We start from the raw sequence: 16,459 nt of genomic DNA, 5'->3' as shown, positions 1-16,459 counted from the left end.
GTTGACATCACTGAAACAGAGCTGAGGGGAGAGACTAAATTTACCGCAATATTTGAAAATAAAGTATCAGTCATGTCGACATCGTCCTTGTGCAGCATATAAAGAGTCGATTTTAGTGACTCGCCACACCTTGTTAAACTAGGCTAGACAAGGCTAGGTTTGGGTGTGTGTATACCAGATAGGTTAGACGAGTAATCTGGGGTTAAAATTGTGATCCTGCACAGCTGGACAAGGCTACTAGTAGGATAGGCTATGCCCTTAAAATACCTATATTTTCTCACAGTAGGTCATGGTTTTACTACTCTTGTTATTGTTGTGGTGCATATCAAATAACAAAGACCTGTACTGCATAGGTTTCAAGGGCTTATTACCAACAATTTTAGTGTCCAATTAGACACGAAGATTGAAGCTTCTTATATTGCCATCTGCCTCAGTAACAATTAAGGGTAGAAACTTGTGGTAGGATGCTTGTGCACCAGTTTATGGGCCCATACAAAATGAAAGAAAGGCCATCCTATTTTTCACAAGACATCTTGATGATTACAGACACCACCCTACTTACAAACTATAGTTACATTCCTGGCGGCTGATTGGATGTTGAATTTTTTGTAAGTTGGTTACTGTACTCTTCATGCCTATTTAAGTATGTATAGTATGATGTAAACTCAATAAAGTAATATACATTTGTTCATCCTAAAACACCATATATTGTACATACAATAATGTATATATACCTGTATATATATATATATATATAGAATAGGCACACAAAAATGTTAACTTAAGGGTAGCAAAGGGAGAGCGCTCAGAACATAATTTTAATTTGCTAAGCTTTTTGTCTGTATCTGAATGTTTGTAAGTAGGATGGTGTCTGTAATTATTTAATATTAATATTTTGGTTTATAATTTGTTTTCAGTGTCATTGGAGAACATCACAAGACTGACACTCACTCACAATCGTCTGACAATGATCCCACCAGCAATCGCCAATCTTATCAACCTGGAAATCCTCAACTTGTTTGATAACATTATTGAAGAGTTGCCAACATCCATCTCATCTCTGAACAAGCTTCGTATCTTGAACGTTGGGTTAGTATTTTGAAATGTACTACAGATTGCAGATCATAATTACATATTAAGCAGCACTGGTTGTTAAAGTTAGAAAGTGTCGTAGAGATTGAAGTAGTAATGGGTTATTAACTTTGCATGGAACTTATTCATTTTCACTATAAAAGTAGCTTAACGACCTTTCATATTTTTATTCTTAAAACGGTTTAACAATACCATTGGTATTTGTATTAATGACAAATCATTGCATGTTTTAACTTAATTTGTTACAGCAAAGAAGAGTGCTAGCAGTGATTACTTATTTTTTTCTAATTTTCAGAATGAATCGGTTAGATGCTCTTCCTCGAGGATTTGGTTCTTTCCCTGTCCTGGAAGTGTTGGATTTTACTTACAACAACATATCAGAAGGAGAAAGTCTTCCTGGCAATTTCTTCATGCTTGGTAATAACATAATCCAATTTTAAGAGTGTATATCACCACCTTCAACATGCTTATGTAAGCTTCATGCTTTATGGGTTAGATATGTTTCCAGGACTTTCCCACATAGTTTAGGTCTTCACCTATGTTCTCTTTCCTTGGTTCCCTTAGATGTGTTCCCACATCTACTGCTTTACTGACTACCATTATAATTGCTCCTCACCCTGCCCCTGGAGGGGGTAGTGCCGTCAGTGCACCTCATGTGGTGCACATAGGCATTACTCTACTTAAGGTTTATTGCAGCCTCCCTTTCAGCACATAGCTGCAACCCCTTTCATTCCTTTTACTGTACTTCCATTCGTAATCTTTCTCTCTCCTTACTTTCCACCCTCTTCTGACAATTGTTTTTTAGTGCAATTACAAGTTTTTTCCTCCAGTTACACGTTTACAATGTTTTTACTCTCAATTTTCCTAGCAGTGCTGAATTACCTCATAGGTGCCAGTGCTTGGCCTTTGGCATAAATTTTATATTCTATTCCATTCTTTATGTCACGAATGTTATGGTGACTTTCACTAGTTCATGCCCGATGTTATGGGCTGATACCCTTACCCTAATGATGGACAGGTTCCAGCCCGTGCGCAAGGACAACTTATAGGTAAACACGTTATTTAATGTATGACACTTACCTGGCAGGTATATATATAGCTATATTCTCTGTTCCACCTGGCAGAAATTTTCAAAACTCGCGGCAAACGCTAGTAACCTATTAGTAGTTCAGGCAACCACCACCCCGTTACCGTGGCACTAGCGCTAGGAACCGTTCCCAATTGGGCCAGATTTTCTCTGCCAGCCGAACCGGCAACATTGTTGGTGGTTCCCTGCTAGGATTTTCATTCTCGTTGCTGACTTTTCATGGATTTTTGGTATTGTACTTGGAAACGTTAGCTTGGCATTCGCTTTGGATTGTTCTTTAAAGATGTCTGATACTGGAAGTATGTTTAGAGTTTGTGTAAAAGAGGGGTGTAAGGTAAGGTTGCCGAAAGCTTCGGTCGACCCTCATACTATTTGTAAGAAGTGTAGAGAGAATGTGTGTACTTGGGAGAATAGGTGTTTTGAATGTGAGAATTTATCAGAGAAGGAATGGAAGATATTTATGAAATATGTTGAAAGGCTTGAGAAAGATCGTGTAAGGAGATCTGTTTCTCGTAGTGAGAAGTCGAATTCTTCTAGCAAAAGGAGTGAATGTATTTCCTCTCCAGCTCCTTCTAACGTAGAATTGGTAGTTCCTTCTCCCCAGGTATCTCCTGCGCCCGCTGCTGTATCGGAGGAGGCGAACGATACACAGATTGTGAAGGTGTTCGCTGCCCTTGCGTCCATGGGCGACCAGATACAGCGACTTACGGATAAAGTTAGTGCTTTTGATGTCAGTGAAAGTGTAGTGGAGGGGGCGTCTGATCGTCTCTCTCGTGCTCCTAGACCTAGACCTCTGTCAAGCTCCCAGACCCAAGGGAGAAGGCATGTCGACAGTCGAAGGGAGGCGAGAGAGGTTTTGTCGCGGTCAGGCGTCCCTTCGAACAGTCCTGTTGCAAGTTCCCAGGCTGTTGCAGTTCGCCGCAGAAAAGGCGTAACTGGGAAGTGTGCATCCTCGGATGGTTCGACTTCTGAGCGGGAACGTCGGTATTCGGTTGTGTCTCGCCCCCTCAAGAGGACTTTCAGGACATCGACCGCTCTCGAGAGACATGCTCAAGATCGTGAGGCTTGGAGTAGTCCTGAGGTTTTGTCCTCCTCGGAAGACGGGGACGCAGTTCCGATCAAGAGGAAGAGGATCTTTCGTGCTAAAGACGACTTAGTACGGCCTTCTCGTCCTTGGATTTCGATGAGAGACTCTCCTCCATCTTCTTGTTTGTCTTCCCCTCGTCTCTCTCCGTCGGGTAGAGTACAAGATCGCTCTCCGTTACGTCGCAGTCCTGCTCGTAATCCTCCTCCTTCGTCCTCTGCCATTCAGGAAGATAGTACGAAGGGTTTCGTAAGGGAAATGCAGTCTAAGCAGGCAGTTCTTGTGAAGTCTTGGGATGCTCCTGTGCAGGCATCTTCGAGGCGGAAGGACGATTTCCTTCCCGTTAAGTCTTCTAAGAAGGAAGACAAGGGCGCGTTCGCCGAGGACGCAGGACGCACTGGCGCTACGAGGACGGGCGATCGCTTGGTTATTCAGGACGCAGAACGCAGGAAGAAGAAAATGGTTTCGGAAGAAACAGGACGCAAACGTCAGGACTCGGGATCAATTGTGGACGCAAGACGCAGGCGGCAGGAAGCAGATGTGTCTACGATGGACGCAGGACGCAGGCAGGGCACAGGACATCGATAGGCGGCAGGACGCCGATTCTTCGTTAGCCGCAGGCGGCAGGACGTTATTCCGTCAGCGAAGCGTCAACACGACAGTGATCTGCAAGACATTTCTTCAGCAGAAGAGGATTTGGATTTAGTTGAGGAAAAGAATACGGAACCTTCTTCAGATTACAAGATTCTGACTTCACGTCTTCTTTCTATTTTTGAAGGGGAATTCAAACCAACAGCTCCTTTATCTCCCTTATCGCAGTTTTCCAAGACTAGGACTCCAAAGAAGTCCTCTTTCCTTAAGATGACTCTATCAATTTCTGCGAAGAAGGCCCTTCAACGTGTGAATGACTGGATGAAGGATAAGAAAGAAGCGGGGAAATACTCTTTCGCTTTTCCACCAGCTAAGTTAGCATCGAAGTCAGGAGTATGGTACGCTACTGGAGAAAGTCTAGGCCTGGGAGTACCTGCCTCCTCCCAGGGGGACTTCTCCAGTAATAGTAGACAGCCTCACGCAGACAGGCGTTACAGTCTGCTAAGGTCTGGTGGACTTCGTCCGAGTTTGACCATCTTTTTAAAGGGATTTTTAGGACTTTCGAAGTCTTCAATTTCCTAGATTGGTCTTTGGGAGCACTGGCGAACTCCTAGAAGAAGAAGATTTGCAGGATATGGAAGCAGCTAAGAGCATTATGTCCTGCATGGACAAAGCTCTGAGAGACGGAACGAATGAACTGGCTTCTTTGTTCACAGCAGGAGTACTAAAGAAGAGATCGCTGTTGTGTTCTTTCGCTTCAAAAGGGGTTTCAAACTCTCAGAAATCGGAGTTGCTGTTCTCTCCCCTTTCGAAACAGCTGTTTCCTTCAGAGGTGATTAGGGATATAGCTCTCTCCCTTTCTCAGAAGGCCACTCAAGATCTTCTCTCGTCTTCAGTTAAGAAGTCCTTACCATCTAAGTTGGTTAAGAAAACTCCAAAGGAAACTAGGCCTTCTCAACAGCCCTTTCGAGGCAGAACATTTGCTCGACCCGCCTTTAGGGGTAAGAGAGTAGAGTACCCGCTAAAAGAGGAGCCAAGACCACCTCTAAACAATGAGATATCAGTCCTCCAGACGACAGTGGGAGCCAGACTTCAAGGTTTTTGGGAAGTTTGGCAGAACATGAAGGCAGATCCCTGGGCTGTCAACGTAGCTCGGGAAGGGTACAAGATTCCTTTCTTGAAGAGACCTCCTCTCACAACATCTCCGAGAGCCCTCGGGGCAAATTACAACGATTTAGTGAAGAAAGCAGCTCTGTGGGAGCAAGTAGCTTCCATGCTAGAGAAAGGAGCCATAGAGCCTGTTCTGGATCAGAATCTCCGGGATTTACAACCGGTTGTTCCTGGTTGCAAAGTCCTCGGGAGGTTGGAGGCCAGTTCTGGATGTAAGTCAACTGAATCTTTTCGTAGAAAAGACCAAGTTCACTATGGAGACGAACGATTCAGTACTGGCAGCGGTACGTCCAGGGGACTGGATGGTGACCCTGGACTTACAAGACGCATACTTTCATATTCCGATTCATCCAGGAAGCAGGAAGTATTTAAGGTTTGTGATTCAGGACAGGGTCTTTCAGTTCAAGGCCCTGTGCTTCGGCCTTTGCACAGCCCCCAAGTGTTTCACGAGGATGATGTCCAATGTGGCGAGATGGTTGCACTTAAGAGGGATCAGAGTGTCTTTTTATCTGGACGACTGGTTGATAAGATCCCAATCAAGAAGTCAATGTCTGGAGGACTTGAATCAAACATTGAACTTAGCAAAAGACCTAGGTCTTGTGGTAAACATGGGAAAGTCTCAATTGAATCCCCAACAACAGATAGTTTATTTGGGGATTCAGATATCGTCAGTGACTTTTCGGGCTTTTCCGTCCCCGAAAGGCAAGCCCTATGCATTCGGAAGGTGCAGGACTTTCTAAATAAAAGACCCGATTGCTCAGCAAGAGAGTGGATGAGTCTACTGGGCACACTCTCTTCGCTAGAGAGGTTCATTTCTTTAGGAAGACTGCACATGAGACCTCTACAGTTTTTCCTGAAGGATTCATGGCCAAGAAAATTGCAACCGGATTCCTTCCAGTTTCTAATTCCTGCCGAAGTGAAGGAGGAATTAAAGTGGTGGCTAACTCCAGGCAGGTTAGCAAGAGGGATGTCGCTTCAGCAGAAGAGCCCAGACCTCATCTTGTATTCCGACGCGTCGGACGCGGGTTGGGGAGCGACATTAGGCACTCAAGAGGTGTCGGGACTTTGGAGCAAGGAAGAAACAAGTTGGCACATAAACAGGAAGGAATTGATGGCAATTTTCTTGGCCTTGAAGCACTTCAGAGAGTTGATTCGAGACAAGACAGTGCAGATCAACTCGGACAACACCACGGCTCTGGCATACATCCGCAAAACAAGGAGGGACTCATTCTTTTCCCCTTTACAAGCTGGCAAAGGAAGTTCTGCTTTTGGGCGGAAGGAGGGAAAAGCGTTTGCGTTGCTGCTTTCACCAGTTTATACAAGGAGAGAAAAATGTGAGTGCGGACCTGTTGAGCAGAAGAGAACAACTTCTCTCGATGGAGTGGACGTTGCACATGGAGGTTTGCCAGAGCCTGTGGAAGTTGTGGGGCCGTCCGGTAGTAGATCTGTTTGCGACAGCCAGAACAAAAATGTTACCAACCTATTGCTCTCTGGTTCCAGATCAGGAAGCAGTGGCGGTCGACGCATTCCTGATGGATTGGACAAACTTAGATGTGTACGCTTTTCCTCCGTTCAAGGTACTGGGGAAAGTTATGAAGAAGTTCAGGGAGAGCCAAGGAACGAGGATGACCTTAATAGCCCCGTTTTGGCCGGCCCAAAGTTGGTTCACAGAGGTACTGGAATGGACAATAGATACGCCAAGGACTCTTCCTCTAAGAGTAGATTTACTCAGACAACTCCACTTCGACAGGTTTCACAAGAATACCCTCGCTCTGGGTCTGACTGCGTTCAGGACTATCGAAAGTCTTGTCAGAGCGAGGGGATATTCTAGAGAGGTGGCCAGTGCAGTGGCTAGAGCCAGAAGAACCTCCACAATCACAGTATATCAGTCGAAGTGGGAGAATTTCCGGAAGTGGTGTAAGAACAGGAAAGTGTCTTCATCCAGTACCTCTGTGACCCAAATCGCAGACTTCCTTCTATACTTGAGGAAGGAATTGGGTTTGTCAGTTTCGACAATCAAAGGTTATAAAAGTATGCTGACCTCAGTGTTTAGACACAGAGATCTAGACATCTCGAATAACTTAGACCTTAGAGATCTGATTAGGTCATTTGGTACCAAGAAACAACCCCAATGCAGGCCCCACCTGCTTGGAACCTCGATGTTGTCTTGAAGTATTTAACCTCTAGCAAATTCGAGCCTTTAGAGAAATCCTCTCTGAGAGATGTTGCTAAGAAAACTATCTTTTTAGTCGCTTTGGCAACGGCTAAAAGAGCTAGTGAGCTTCAGGCCATATCGAAGAAGGTGGGATGGAGACATGGCAACGCAGTGTGTTCATTCCAAGAAGGTTTCTTGGCCAAGAATGAGAATCCAGCTAATCCTTGGCCAAGATCCTTTGAAGTTTTGGGTCTGTCTGAGTTAGTGGGTCACGAGCAAGAAAGAGTTCTCTGCCCAGTGAGAGCATTGCGTTTTTATATGGAAAGAACAAGAGAGATCAGAGGGAATTCTGATGCTCTGTGGTGTTCAGTTAAAGACCCCAGTAGACCCATGACGAAGAACGCTCTAGCCTTCTTCATGAGAGAGTTGATTAGAGAAGCTCATATGTTGTGTCAAGAGCAGAGCTTTGGTATTTTGAAAGTGAAGGCTCATGAAGTCAGGGCAGTTGCGACTTCATTAGCTTTTAAAAAGAATTTAGCCCTCAAGGAAATTATTGAATCCACATATTGGAGAACTAATTCAATATTTGCGTCTCATTATCTTAGGGATATTCAGACAACCTTTGATAATTGTCAGACGCTAGGTCCATACGTGTCCTCTGGTACAGTATTGGGCAAAGGAGTTACTACCCCATAACCTTCTTTTAAGCCAGTTGATTTTATTAGGTGATGGTGTTTGTGTTTTTGGTCGTCTGAGAAAAGTGTTCGGTACTTTTATCAGTCTTGTGAGTATTATCTTGGTATGGTGTGTGTGTAGTTCAGGTAAATGATCTTTTACTAGCTTGAATGCCGTGGCATAAGAGGGCTGTACGGTTCTGTCAACGCATTGGTCACGTCCAGTTGTCAGTTCCAGTCTTAGCTTCTTCAACATACAGGACACTTCCTTGTTGAGAGCTCCTAAGGTTTAAGCAGGCTTAGAGGCAGGACCTATGAAGTCAGCTACCTTAGCAGGTAAGGAACCTAGAGTTTTAATAATATTTTAATAATATTTTTATACTCTAATAATGTTGCTGTCTTTGACCCACCTCCAAATGTGTCAATCAGCTATATAATATTATTACCTGCCAGGTAAGTGTCATACATTAAAATGAAGTTTTTATGTTAAAACAAAGTTTAATGTATACTTACCTGTCAGGTATATATAATTCAATTCCCACCCTCCTCCCCTCAGGAGACAGGGTTCAGAGAAAATCTGGCCCAATTGGGAACGGTTCCTAGCGCTAGCGCCACGGTAACGGGGTGGTGGTTGCCTGAACTACTAATAGGTTACTAGCGTTTGCCGCGAGTTTTGAAAATTTCTGCCAGGTGGAACAGAGAATATAGCTATATATATACTTGCCAGGTAAGTATACATTAAACTTTGTTTTAACATAAAAACTTCATTTTTACAATCTCTATTACAAAACTAAACTCATTTAGAAATTAACAAAGCTAAGTACATAAATGGAACTTAGGTGGCTCATCACACCACACTTGGACAAATTCAGTGTGGCCACGCAACCACTCAAAAACACTAAGAATTCCACAAAGTCAAATTACACTTTCTCAATGAAACAAGTACCAACACATTTGTTAAAAGAATCTGAACAGTGCAATAATGATTAAACTCAATTAGCCCAACGATGGCTACAAAAAGGAACGATTACTTACTTTGTGCAATTCTGGTCAATCACCTTCAGCCTTATCACCTCACACCCGCACGCCACGTTCAAGACCCAGACGTGTTGTTAACTGTACCAAGTTGATTAATGAGGAAAGTCCAAGAGTGGCGTCCAAGAGTGGCGTCCAAGGGGTTTTATAGCTGTGTGGATCGGGTTAGTAATTTTTATCGAATTAATTTTCGTTGAGGATGAGACATTCCTTTGTTTTTCGTATAATTTACAAAACAACATGAATTTTGCCATTAAGCAATGAGGGAGGAGAGGCAATGACCAATAAATGCACACATACAAAAAGGAACCTTTTCACTACAGCTGCCAATCTGCCATATGCTTGACAAACAATCTTTACGTTACAAAGGAGAAAATACAGAGGGGCGGAAGATATGTCTTGTAAAATTTGTGCGCTAATTTTTCACAACACTTTATATGATAAATATCATGATAATCAATGTCAAATGTAAAAGAACAAGGACAACTAGAGTAGCAGCCTGCAGCAGAACAGAAATGTTTAAAGTTGGTTTACTGCAATAATCAATACTTTGCTTCTGTTTGCACTGGTTATGGATGCACTGAGTTAAGGGATAAGGAATGAAAATCAACTGGAATTGTTATATGCATTGGCTGTGGAAGATTATGACAGAGTGAAGAAGAATTTCAAAGACGTAAAAGAGTGGCAGGAATTTCTTGAATGGGGTGATGTGAAGGTGCATGTGAGTAAAGCTGAGATTAATGTGTCCAGCAAGTAGAGGAAGGATAAGTTATTTGTAACAGACAAAAGAGGTTGATTGTAACTATATGAATACTCCACATAAGGTAGATCTTTTACCAACCAGCTGCCAATTTTACCAAACCAATTCAAGGTGCTTGCTGGATAAATGAATGTAAAGTTGGCTTGAAGTTGTTAATGAAAAGTTAATCAACTGCCTGTGAAAGCAGTTTGGGGGTGTTAGTAAAAGGGATTTGTATGCAATTAAACAGTTTTTAAAATAGCTTCATATGTATAGAGTAACTTGTACTGTTTACATAAATTACAGAATCCCTGCGAGCCTTGTATATGGGTGACAACGATTTTGAAGTTCTCTCTCCAGAAATCAAGAACTTGAAGAATTTGCAGATTGTAAGTAGTCTTATGACTTTTATTTCTTTCTTTTATAGTAGAAAGAAATATTAAAATGTTTGAATGGTGTAAGTTGTTTATATAGTTTTGTATAGCAGTTTTTATTAGTAGGAAGTTATGTATTCATCCTTATGTATTTATCTGACCATCAGTCTCTCCATGAGAGCTCTGAAAGTTAGAAAAGAATATCAATTAATTGATTTTAGATGGATTAGTTGTTGGCTAAGGTAGGCTGATTTCCAAGTTATATATTCGTAATCGGTGTTACCTTTGAAATTGCTCTTCCTTTCAGTTTTGAGTTTCTGGTATTAGCCTGCTTTGTATCTGTATTTTCCTGTTTAGTCTGCTAGATTTTTTCATATAAGTAGCTAATGTTATTGCTGTAACCTCATCATGAAGAATGATAAGGCTGTTGAGAGTTTAAACTTTCAGGAGATAACCATTTTCAGGAGATAACCATTTGTTCAGTCCCTTCAGCATTACTGTGCTCCACTTTTCACTGTTCATCCAAAAACAAATCTTCTATGTGACCCTTGAGTCTTGAAATGTGATTCATTGGTTTAGGTAAACTACATATGATCATTATAATTTTGATATATCTTTTGAAGTATGAAAATCATTTCCAAAATAGTTTTTGATATGTTGGTATTATTTCATTTAATTGCATTTTTCATTAACTGGATGTTGTAATTCCAGTTCATATTATTGCTGTAACATTATCATAAAGAATGATGAGGTTAGTGAAAATTCAAAGTTACAGGAGATCTGTAACCATAGCCTTCAGTGATTTTTTCAGTCCCCTCAGCATTACTGTGCTCAAATTTTTAATGCTCATTCAAAAGCAAATCTTTTTTGTGACCCCTTTGAGTCTAGAAATGTGAGTCATTGGTTTAAACTACCTATAATAATTATAATTTTGATATAGCTTTGGCATGCATGTTTTTTATATAATTCAATTTAATTGTAAACCATTATTTCATTGACTGGTTGACTGGGTGTTTGTAATTCCAGCTTTGTCTGCGCGACAACGACTTGGTAGCTCTACCTCGTGAAGTTGGAGAGCTGAACTCGCTTACGAGAGTTGCACATTCAAGGCAACAGACTGGAAGTCTACCACCTGAAATAGGTTTGTTTGATTATTTTCTTTCTTGGCATGAGACCATAAATGTAGTTTGGGAGGAAAATGTTCATCAGGATTTTATCTGAACTTTCAGACATTATCAATAGAATTTCTGTTGCTCATTAGAAATATACCAGGTTTTGAGGTTGTTATTCTATAGTTAATTGCTCTTGTTTAAGTATTTTACTCTTAATTTCAAGCCAAAAAATTAGATAACAAAAACTATAGTGAAGTACAAAATGTAGGATTAGTATTGTTATACCAATAGTGTGTCTTAATGTACATACTCACATTATACGTACAATAGTTTTAGTCCAATATTACAGCCTAGTCCGACCAGTTTTGAGTGTGACAGGGCATATAGAGCCATATATTTATAAAGGTTCACTAGTATATTGGTTATAGGTTTTGTGGGCAAGATGCTAATGTCAGACCAATCCCTATATTTTCAGATTTTTACTATGAAAATATAGTATGAGGTGCCTACTTCTCAGACAATCTCTCCTTATGAATCTCCTGCATTTCCATTCTCACTCGGTATTTCACACAAACTCCACACACACTTAATCAATTGTGGCTTTTCACAACTGTCACAAATGTCTTTTTAACAATATAGTTTGAATTTGATAAAGATAATACAAAGGTCACCAGAACATAGTTAAAACTAAAATAGTAACTTAGCATCTCAGTATTTATAAAGTAATAATAATAAATGACAACACTAAATAATAAATTCTGGGCACATCATGATGGTGATGTGTGTAACACACATACTGTATAGACTTGTAACGTCCTTGTATTCCTTGAAGCTTTAGTATCTTTGCAATTAAGTGTCAACATTCTCAAGCACAAGAGCTCTCTAATCAAAAATTACTACATGGCCTGTCGTCATCAGGATTTTTAAGGTTCATCATAAGTTCTTTGATTATTGTAGTGCAAAGCTTATCGTATTATTCAGCCATTTCCTTTACAACACCATTTTCCATATTCCATTCTGAACGAATCGTGTAAACAATTTTGTTTACTCTAAATGACAATGCCACTATTAATATAACCATAACATGTTTAGAATATCCCAGGCCAGTGCTCACTCAAGAGTTCATGTAGCTAAATTATTGGCGCACATCCCATGAAAATCCTTAGTGGGATAGTGTTGTCAGTACACCTCGCACAGTGCACTGTAGACATTACATTGGTTCTTTGCAGTGTCCTCTCTGCCTGTAGCTGCAGCCCCTTTCATTCATTTTACAGTACCTCCATTCATATTTGCTTTCTTCCATCTTAATTTCCACCCTCTCCTAACAATCGTTTCATAGTGCAACTAAGAGGGTTTCCTCCTGTTTACACTTTTGAAACCTTTTTTTGTTTCAATTTCCCTTTGTGCTGAATAACCTCATAGGTCCCAGTTCTTGGCCATTCCACATCTCATGAAGATGCATTAGTATATATCATGATTTATCATTGTTAAATGATTTAACTAGACAACTGAATTAACATTTGTAACTCATAACATTGGCCTGAAGGGTTTGTTCTTAATGAATAATTAAATTTTATTTAGTATATATGCTTTATTGCAAGTTCTTAAAAATTTAATGTTTGGATGAACTGAAAATGTTTAAGATTTTGACTAAATATCTTTTTATGACTTGTTTCCAATACTGGATAGTTGAGTGTGAAAAATGGATAATCATGGAAAACTGTGTGACTGCAATTATTGTTCTGCAACCCCTGTACAGGCAGTCCCTGGGTTACGACGGGGGTTCCGTTCTTGAGACACGTCGTAAGCCAAAAATCGTCGTAAGCCGGAACATCATCAAAAATCCTAAGAAAACCTTACTTTTAATGCTTGGGTGCATTGAAAACTATGTAAACTGCATTCTTATGGCATTTCATCAAAAAAACCTCCAAATATTTATTATTTTGCATTTTTGGTGTCCTATTTCATCTAGTGTTGTAGGCGTTGTAACCCTGGAACATGCGTCGTAACCCTGGAACATGCATCGTAACCCTGGAACATGCGTCGTAACCCTGGAAATAATATCTGACGAATATAATTGAAAAGCGTCATAACCTCGGAACGTCGTTAAGCCGAGACCGTCGGTAACTCGGGGTGGGACTGCCTGTATTCAGGTAAAACAGGGTTATGTGGGTTATTCATCTAGTGTCCACTGGTCAGATGAGTGTGAACAATTCAAAGACAGGATAGGATAACATAACTATGATGCAATGTGGCATTCTTTTTTAGAATGAAGAAGCCAAAATCCAAGTCATTTTAATGTTTTAAAATTTTGTTATTGTTAGATTCAATATTTATTAATGCATGTTATGTATTTAATATTTGGGTTTTAGAAATAATAAAAAATTGCTGACAGGAGCAGCTAGTCGTATTGATTGCAGTAATTTTAAAGACTTCTAGAACAATTCTACAGTCACAGGAAAATATAAATTTTTGCGTTGCCTCTAGAGTCACTGAAAAAATATAACTTATTGCAGACAGTTGTTTGATCAGAAAATTGTAGTGTTTTAACAGTCTAATAGCTTATAACAATTGGTAACAGTTGTTTGATAGAGAAAAGTGGAGTGTTTTGAAGAACAGTATAATAGTTCATAACAATTAACAGGTCTGCATCATGATTATCAAGTTGTTTTTGTAGTAAAGGTCAACCTAGATCTCAGACATTTACATGCCTGCCACTGACCTGTTTCTCTTTCGTAGGTCACTTAGATTTGTTGGGCAGCCGATCGTGTTTCCGTCTGGAGGGCAACCCATGGGTGCCTATGATTGCAGATCAGCTCCTCCTTGGACCATCACATGTCATGGATATGTTACGCAATGAGTCCTACAAATTGTAAGTTCATTACTGTTGTAGAATTACATATCAGTACGTACAGTTTGTTAAAATTTCTCCCTTTCTGTCTCATGCCCAGAGTCAATGCTAGTATTCGCGCCTCAGTGGCATGGTTGGTATGGTGTTGGCGTCCTACCTCAGTGGTCACGAGTTCGATTCTCTGCCATTCCATTTAGGAGAGGTCCCGTTGCTGAATAACCACTGGTTCCATGCAACGTAAAAACTCCATACAAACAAACAATGCTAGTATTCTCATTTTCTCATTGACAAAATAACATTTAATATGGTAATTTGAAGGATAGACCCCTTTGGGTAGTACTAGTTCAGTCTGAGCACCTCACATGGTGCACCTTAGGCCTTATTTAAGGTTCTTTGCAGCATCTGTTTGGACCCTAACTGCAACCTCTTTCCGTTTACTGCACCTCTCTTCAAATTCTCTTTCTTCCATCTTACTTTCTACCCTCTTTTAACAATTGTTACATAGTACAACTGCAAAGTTTTCCTACTGTTACAACTTTAACCTCATTGGTTCCACTGCTTGGCCTGAAATTTATATTTTTCATTCAAAGGAAGTCAGTTTACCAAAATTTACTCTGTCATAGATGTTTAGGACTTGCCAGGCTTTGCAGTACCTGGTTTCCTATTTATAAGGAAAATCTATTAAGAAGTGCTCTTTGATTAAGGAAGTTCATACTATAGTTTCTCATGTGCTGTAATGTACAGTTGGTCTATGAACATTAAATTAATTGCCAAGATTCACAGAACAAACAACCAGTTATATGCGGCCTGCTTTAGAACTCGTCTTGGTTACTTTTATAACCATCTTTGCATTTAAATCACTTGCTGTTCATATACGAAACAAACCTTCGGTTTAACATTAGGGTAAATACTCAGCGCCAGCTGGAAACCGGTAAAGTTTAAAATAATTGTGTACGCAAGGGACTATTGGCATCTGTGCTTGGTCACGAGTCATGTGGAGCCACCCACACACCCCTCTGTAACTCGTGACCCCGTTAGTTATTTTCTTACCGCCTTTAAGAGAGGAGGTGCTTTACTTCATTCCTTTTAAAGCCGGTTTAGTTTGCCCCCTGTTGTTTTGAATCTGTTGCTTTTGAATTCCCTAGCATTATTGTGAACATGGAGCCTTCTCATGTTTCGAGATTTCCTGGTGTTACGACCCTTGTTGGGCCGTGGTGCAGGTTTGTCTACACTAAAGGATGTATACTCAGTGTTGTTACAGAGTATCCAGCAAAAGATGGTCAATGGAGACGAAAACACTCAGGAAAACTCAACAATATTTATTAACAAAGAAAAATAATCAAAGTCAACCTTGTGACTGCCAAGGACAAACTCTAGCCCTTAAATAATCCCTTAGGATTCCTAACTACTAAAAACTAAGCCCTAAACAGAGATAATAGAGAGAAACACATGAATGCAAATACATCAAAATATACAATACAAATTTCCTTAAAAATAAATACTTAAATACTAAATGTCTTAATATTAAATGTTAACAAAATCACAAGGTTGACTAAAAACTGAAAAATTACGTTAACATCTGATACCTTCCTCCCCGAAGAAAAAAAATTTAAGCCAGAAAATTTTTTTTATAAATGTAGTACTAACAAACCTGTAAGGAAAGAATAAAGACAATCTACAACAGGCAAACATACAATAATAGAGCAACAAATCTGAAACCAAATTATATTACATCAACAGAAAATACCATTGGGGAATGCAAACCAAAAGCTTTATATAGCTTACCATTATTTTAAAGATCAAGTGATATTACCATACTCTGAACCCAAAGACAAGGCATGGCAAAGGACAGACATGACATAACAATACCCATAGTTTAAACAGGATCATAAAAGTCACAAATCCCTAAGTCTAAGGAAACCAACCTACTTAACTTTACCTAAATAAACTTACAGGCACACACAGGCCTACACCTTAACCTACAATACACGAACAATATAGTCCAAAAAGTCATTATATATATAATCATCAATTCAAAGTCCAAAGTATATTGTGACAAATCAATAATTGGCTAGGAACCAAGGGCAATATCATAAAATATTAAGAGTGTATAAAATTCATACAAACCTCAACAACTGGCAGTCGCCAAACCGTATAATAAAAATAAACAGGTATTAACAAATAAACCTACTAAATTCAAACCTATAAAACTTGCAGGAACATTGAAACCATACTATATTCAAAAAATAATTTTTTTTCATATAACCTATTGGAGAAACGAGCAGGGTGACGTACGAGAGAGAAGGCAAACTAATCAATTTCGGGAAAGGGCATCAGGAATCTTATTTTCGGAACCCTTAATGTGCTTTATCACCAATTTAAATTCTTGAAGAAAGAGAGCCCAGCGCAAGATCCTCTGGTTGGCTCCTTTCATCCGTTCAATAAAAACCAGTGGGTTATGATCAGTCCAGACCTCTAGGGAAAAGAAAAATTAG

General features: G+C 40.0%; 1 protein-coding gene across 1 annotated transcript in view; it reads left to right on the top strand.

Annotated features, from left to right (window-relative positions):
• Positions 1–891: 891 nt before the first annotated feature.
• LOC135198433 (ras suppressor protein 1-like) overlaps positions 892–16,459 on the top strand; it is a 31,274-nt gene continuing 15,706 nt past the window's right edge. Inside the window, 7 exon segments of the mRNA XM_064225966.1 lie at positions 892–1,089; positions 1,388–1,509; positions 9,934–10,016; positions 11,028–11,081; positions 11,083–11,122; positions 11,125–11,142; positions 13,853–13,985. Of these exon segments, the coding sequence (XP_064082036.1) occupies positions 968–1,089; positions 1,388–1,509; positions 9,934–10,016; positions 11,028–11,081; positions 11,083–11,122; positions 11,125–11,142; positions 13,853–13,985 (572 nt within the window). The 5' untranslated portion in view covers positions 892–967.

Source organism: Macrobrachium nipponense, chromosome 22 (genome assembly GCF_015104395.2).
Source record: "Macrobrachium nipponense isolate FS-2020 chromosome 22, ASM1510439v2, whole genome shotgun sequence".
Lineage (NCBI taxonomy): Eukaryota > Metazoa > Arthropoda > Malacostraca > Decapoda > Palaemonidae > Macrobrachium > Macrobrachium nipponense.
Note: the sequence above shows the minus strand (reverse complement) of the source record. Positions and strands in the feature narration are given on the sequence as shown.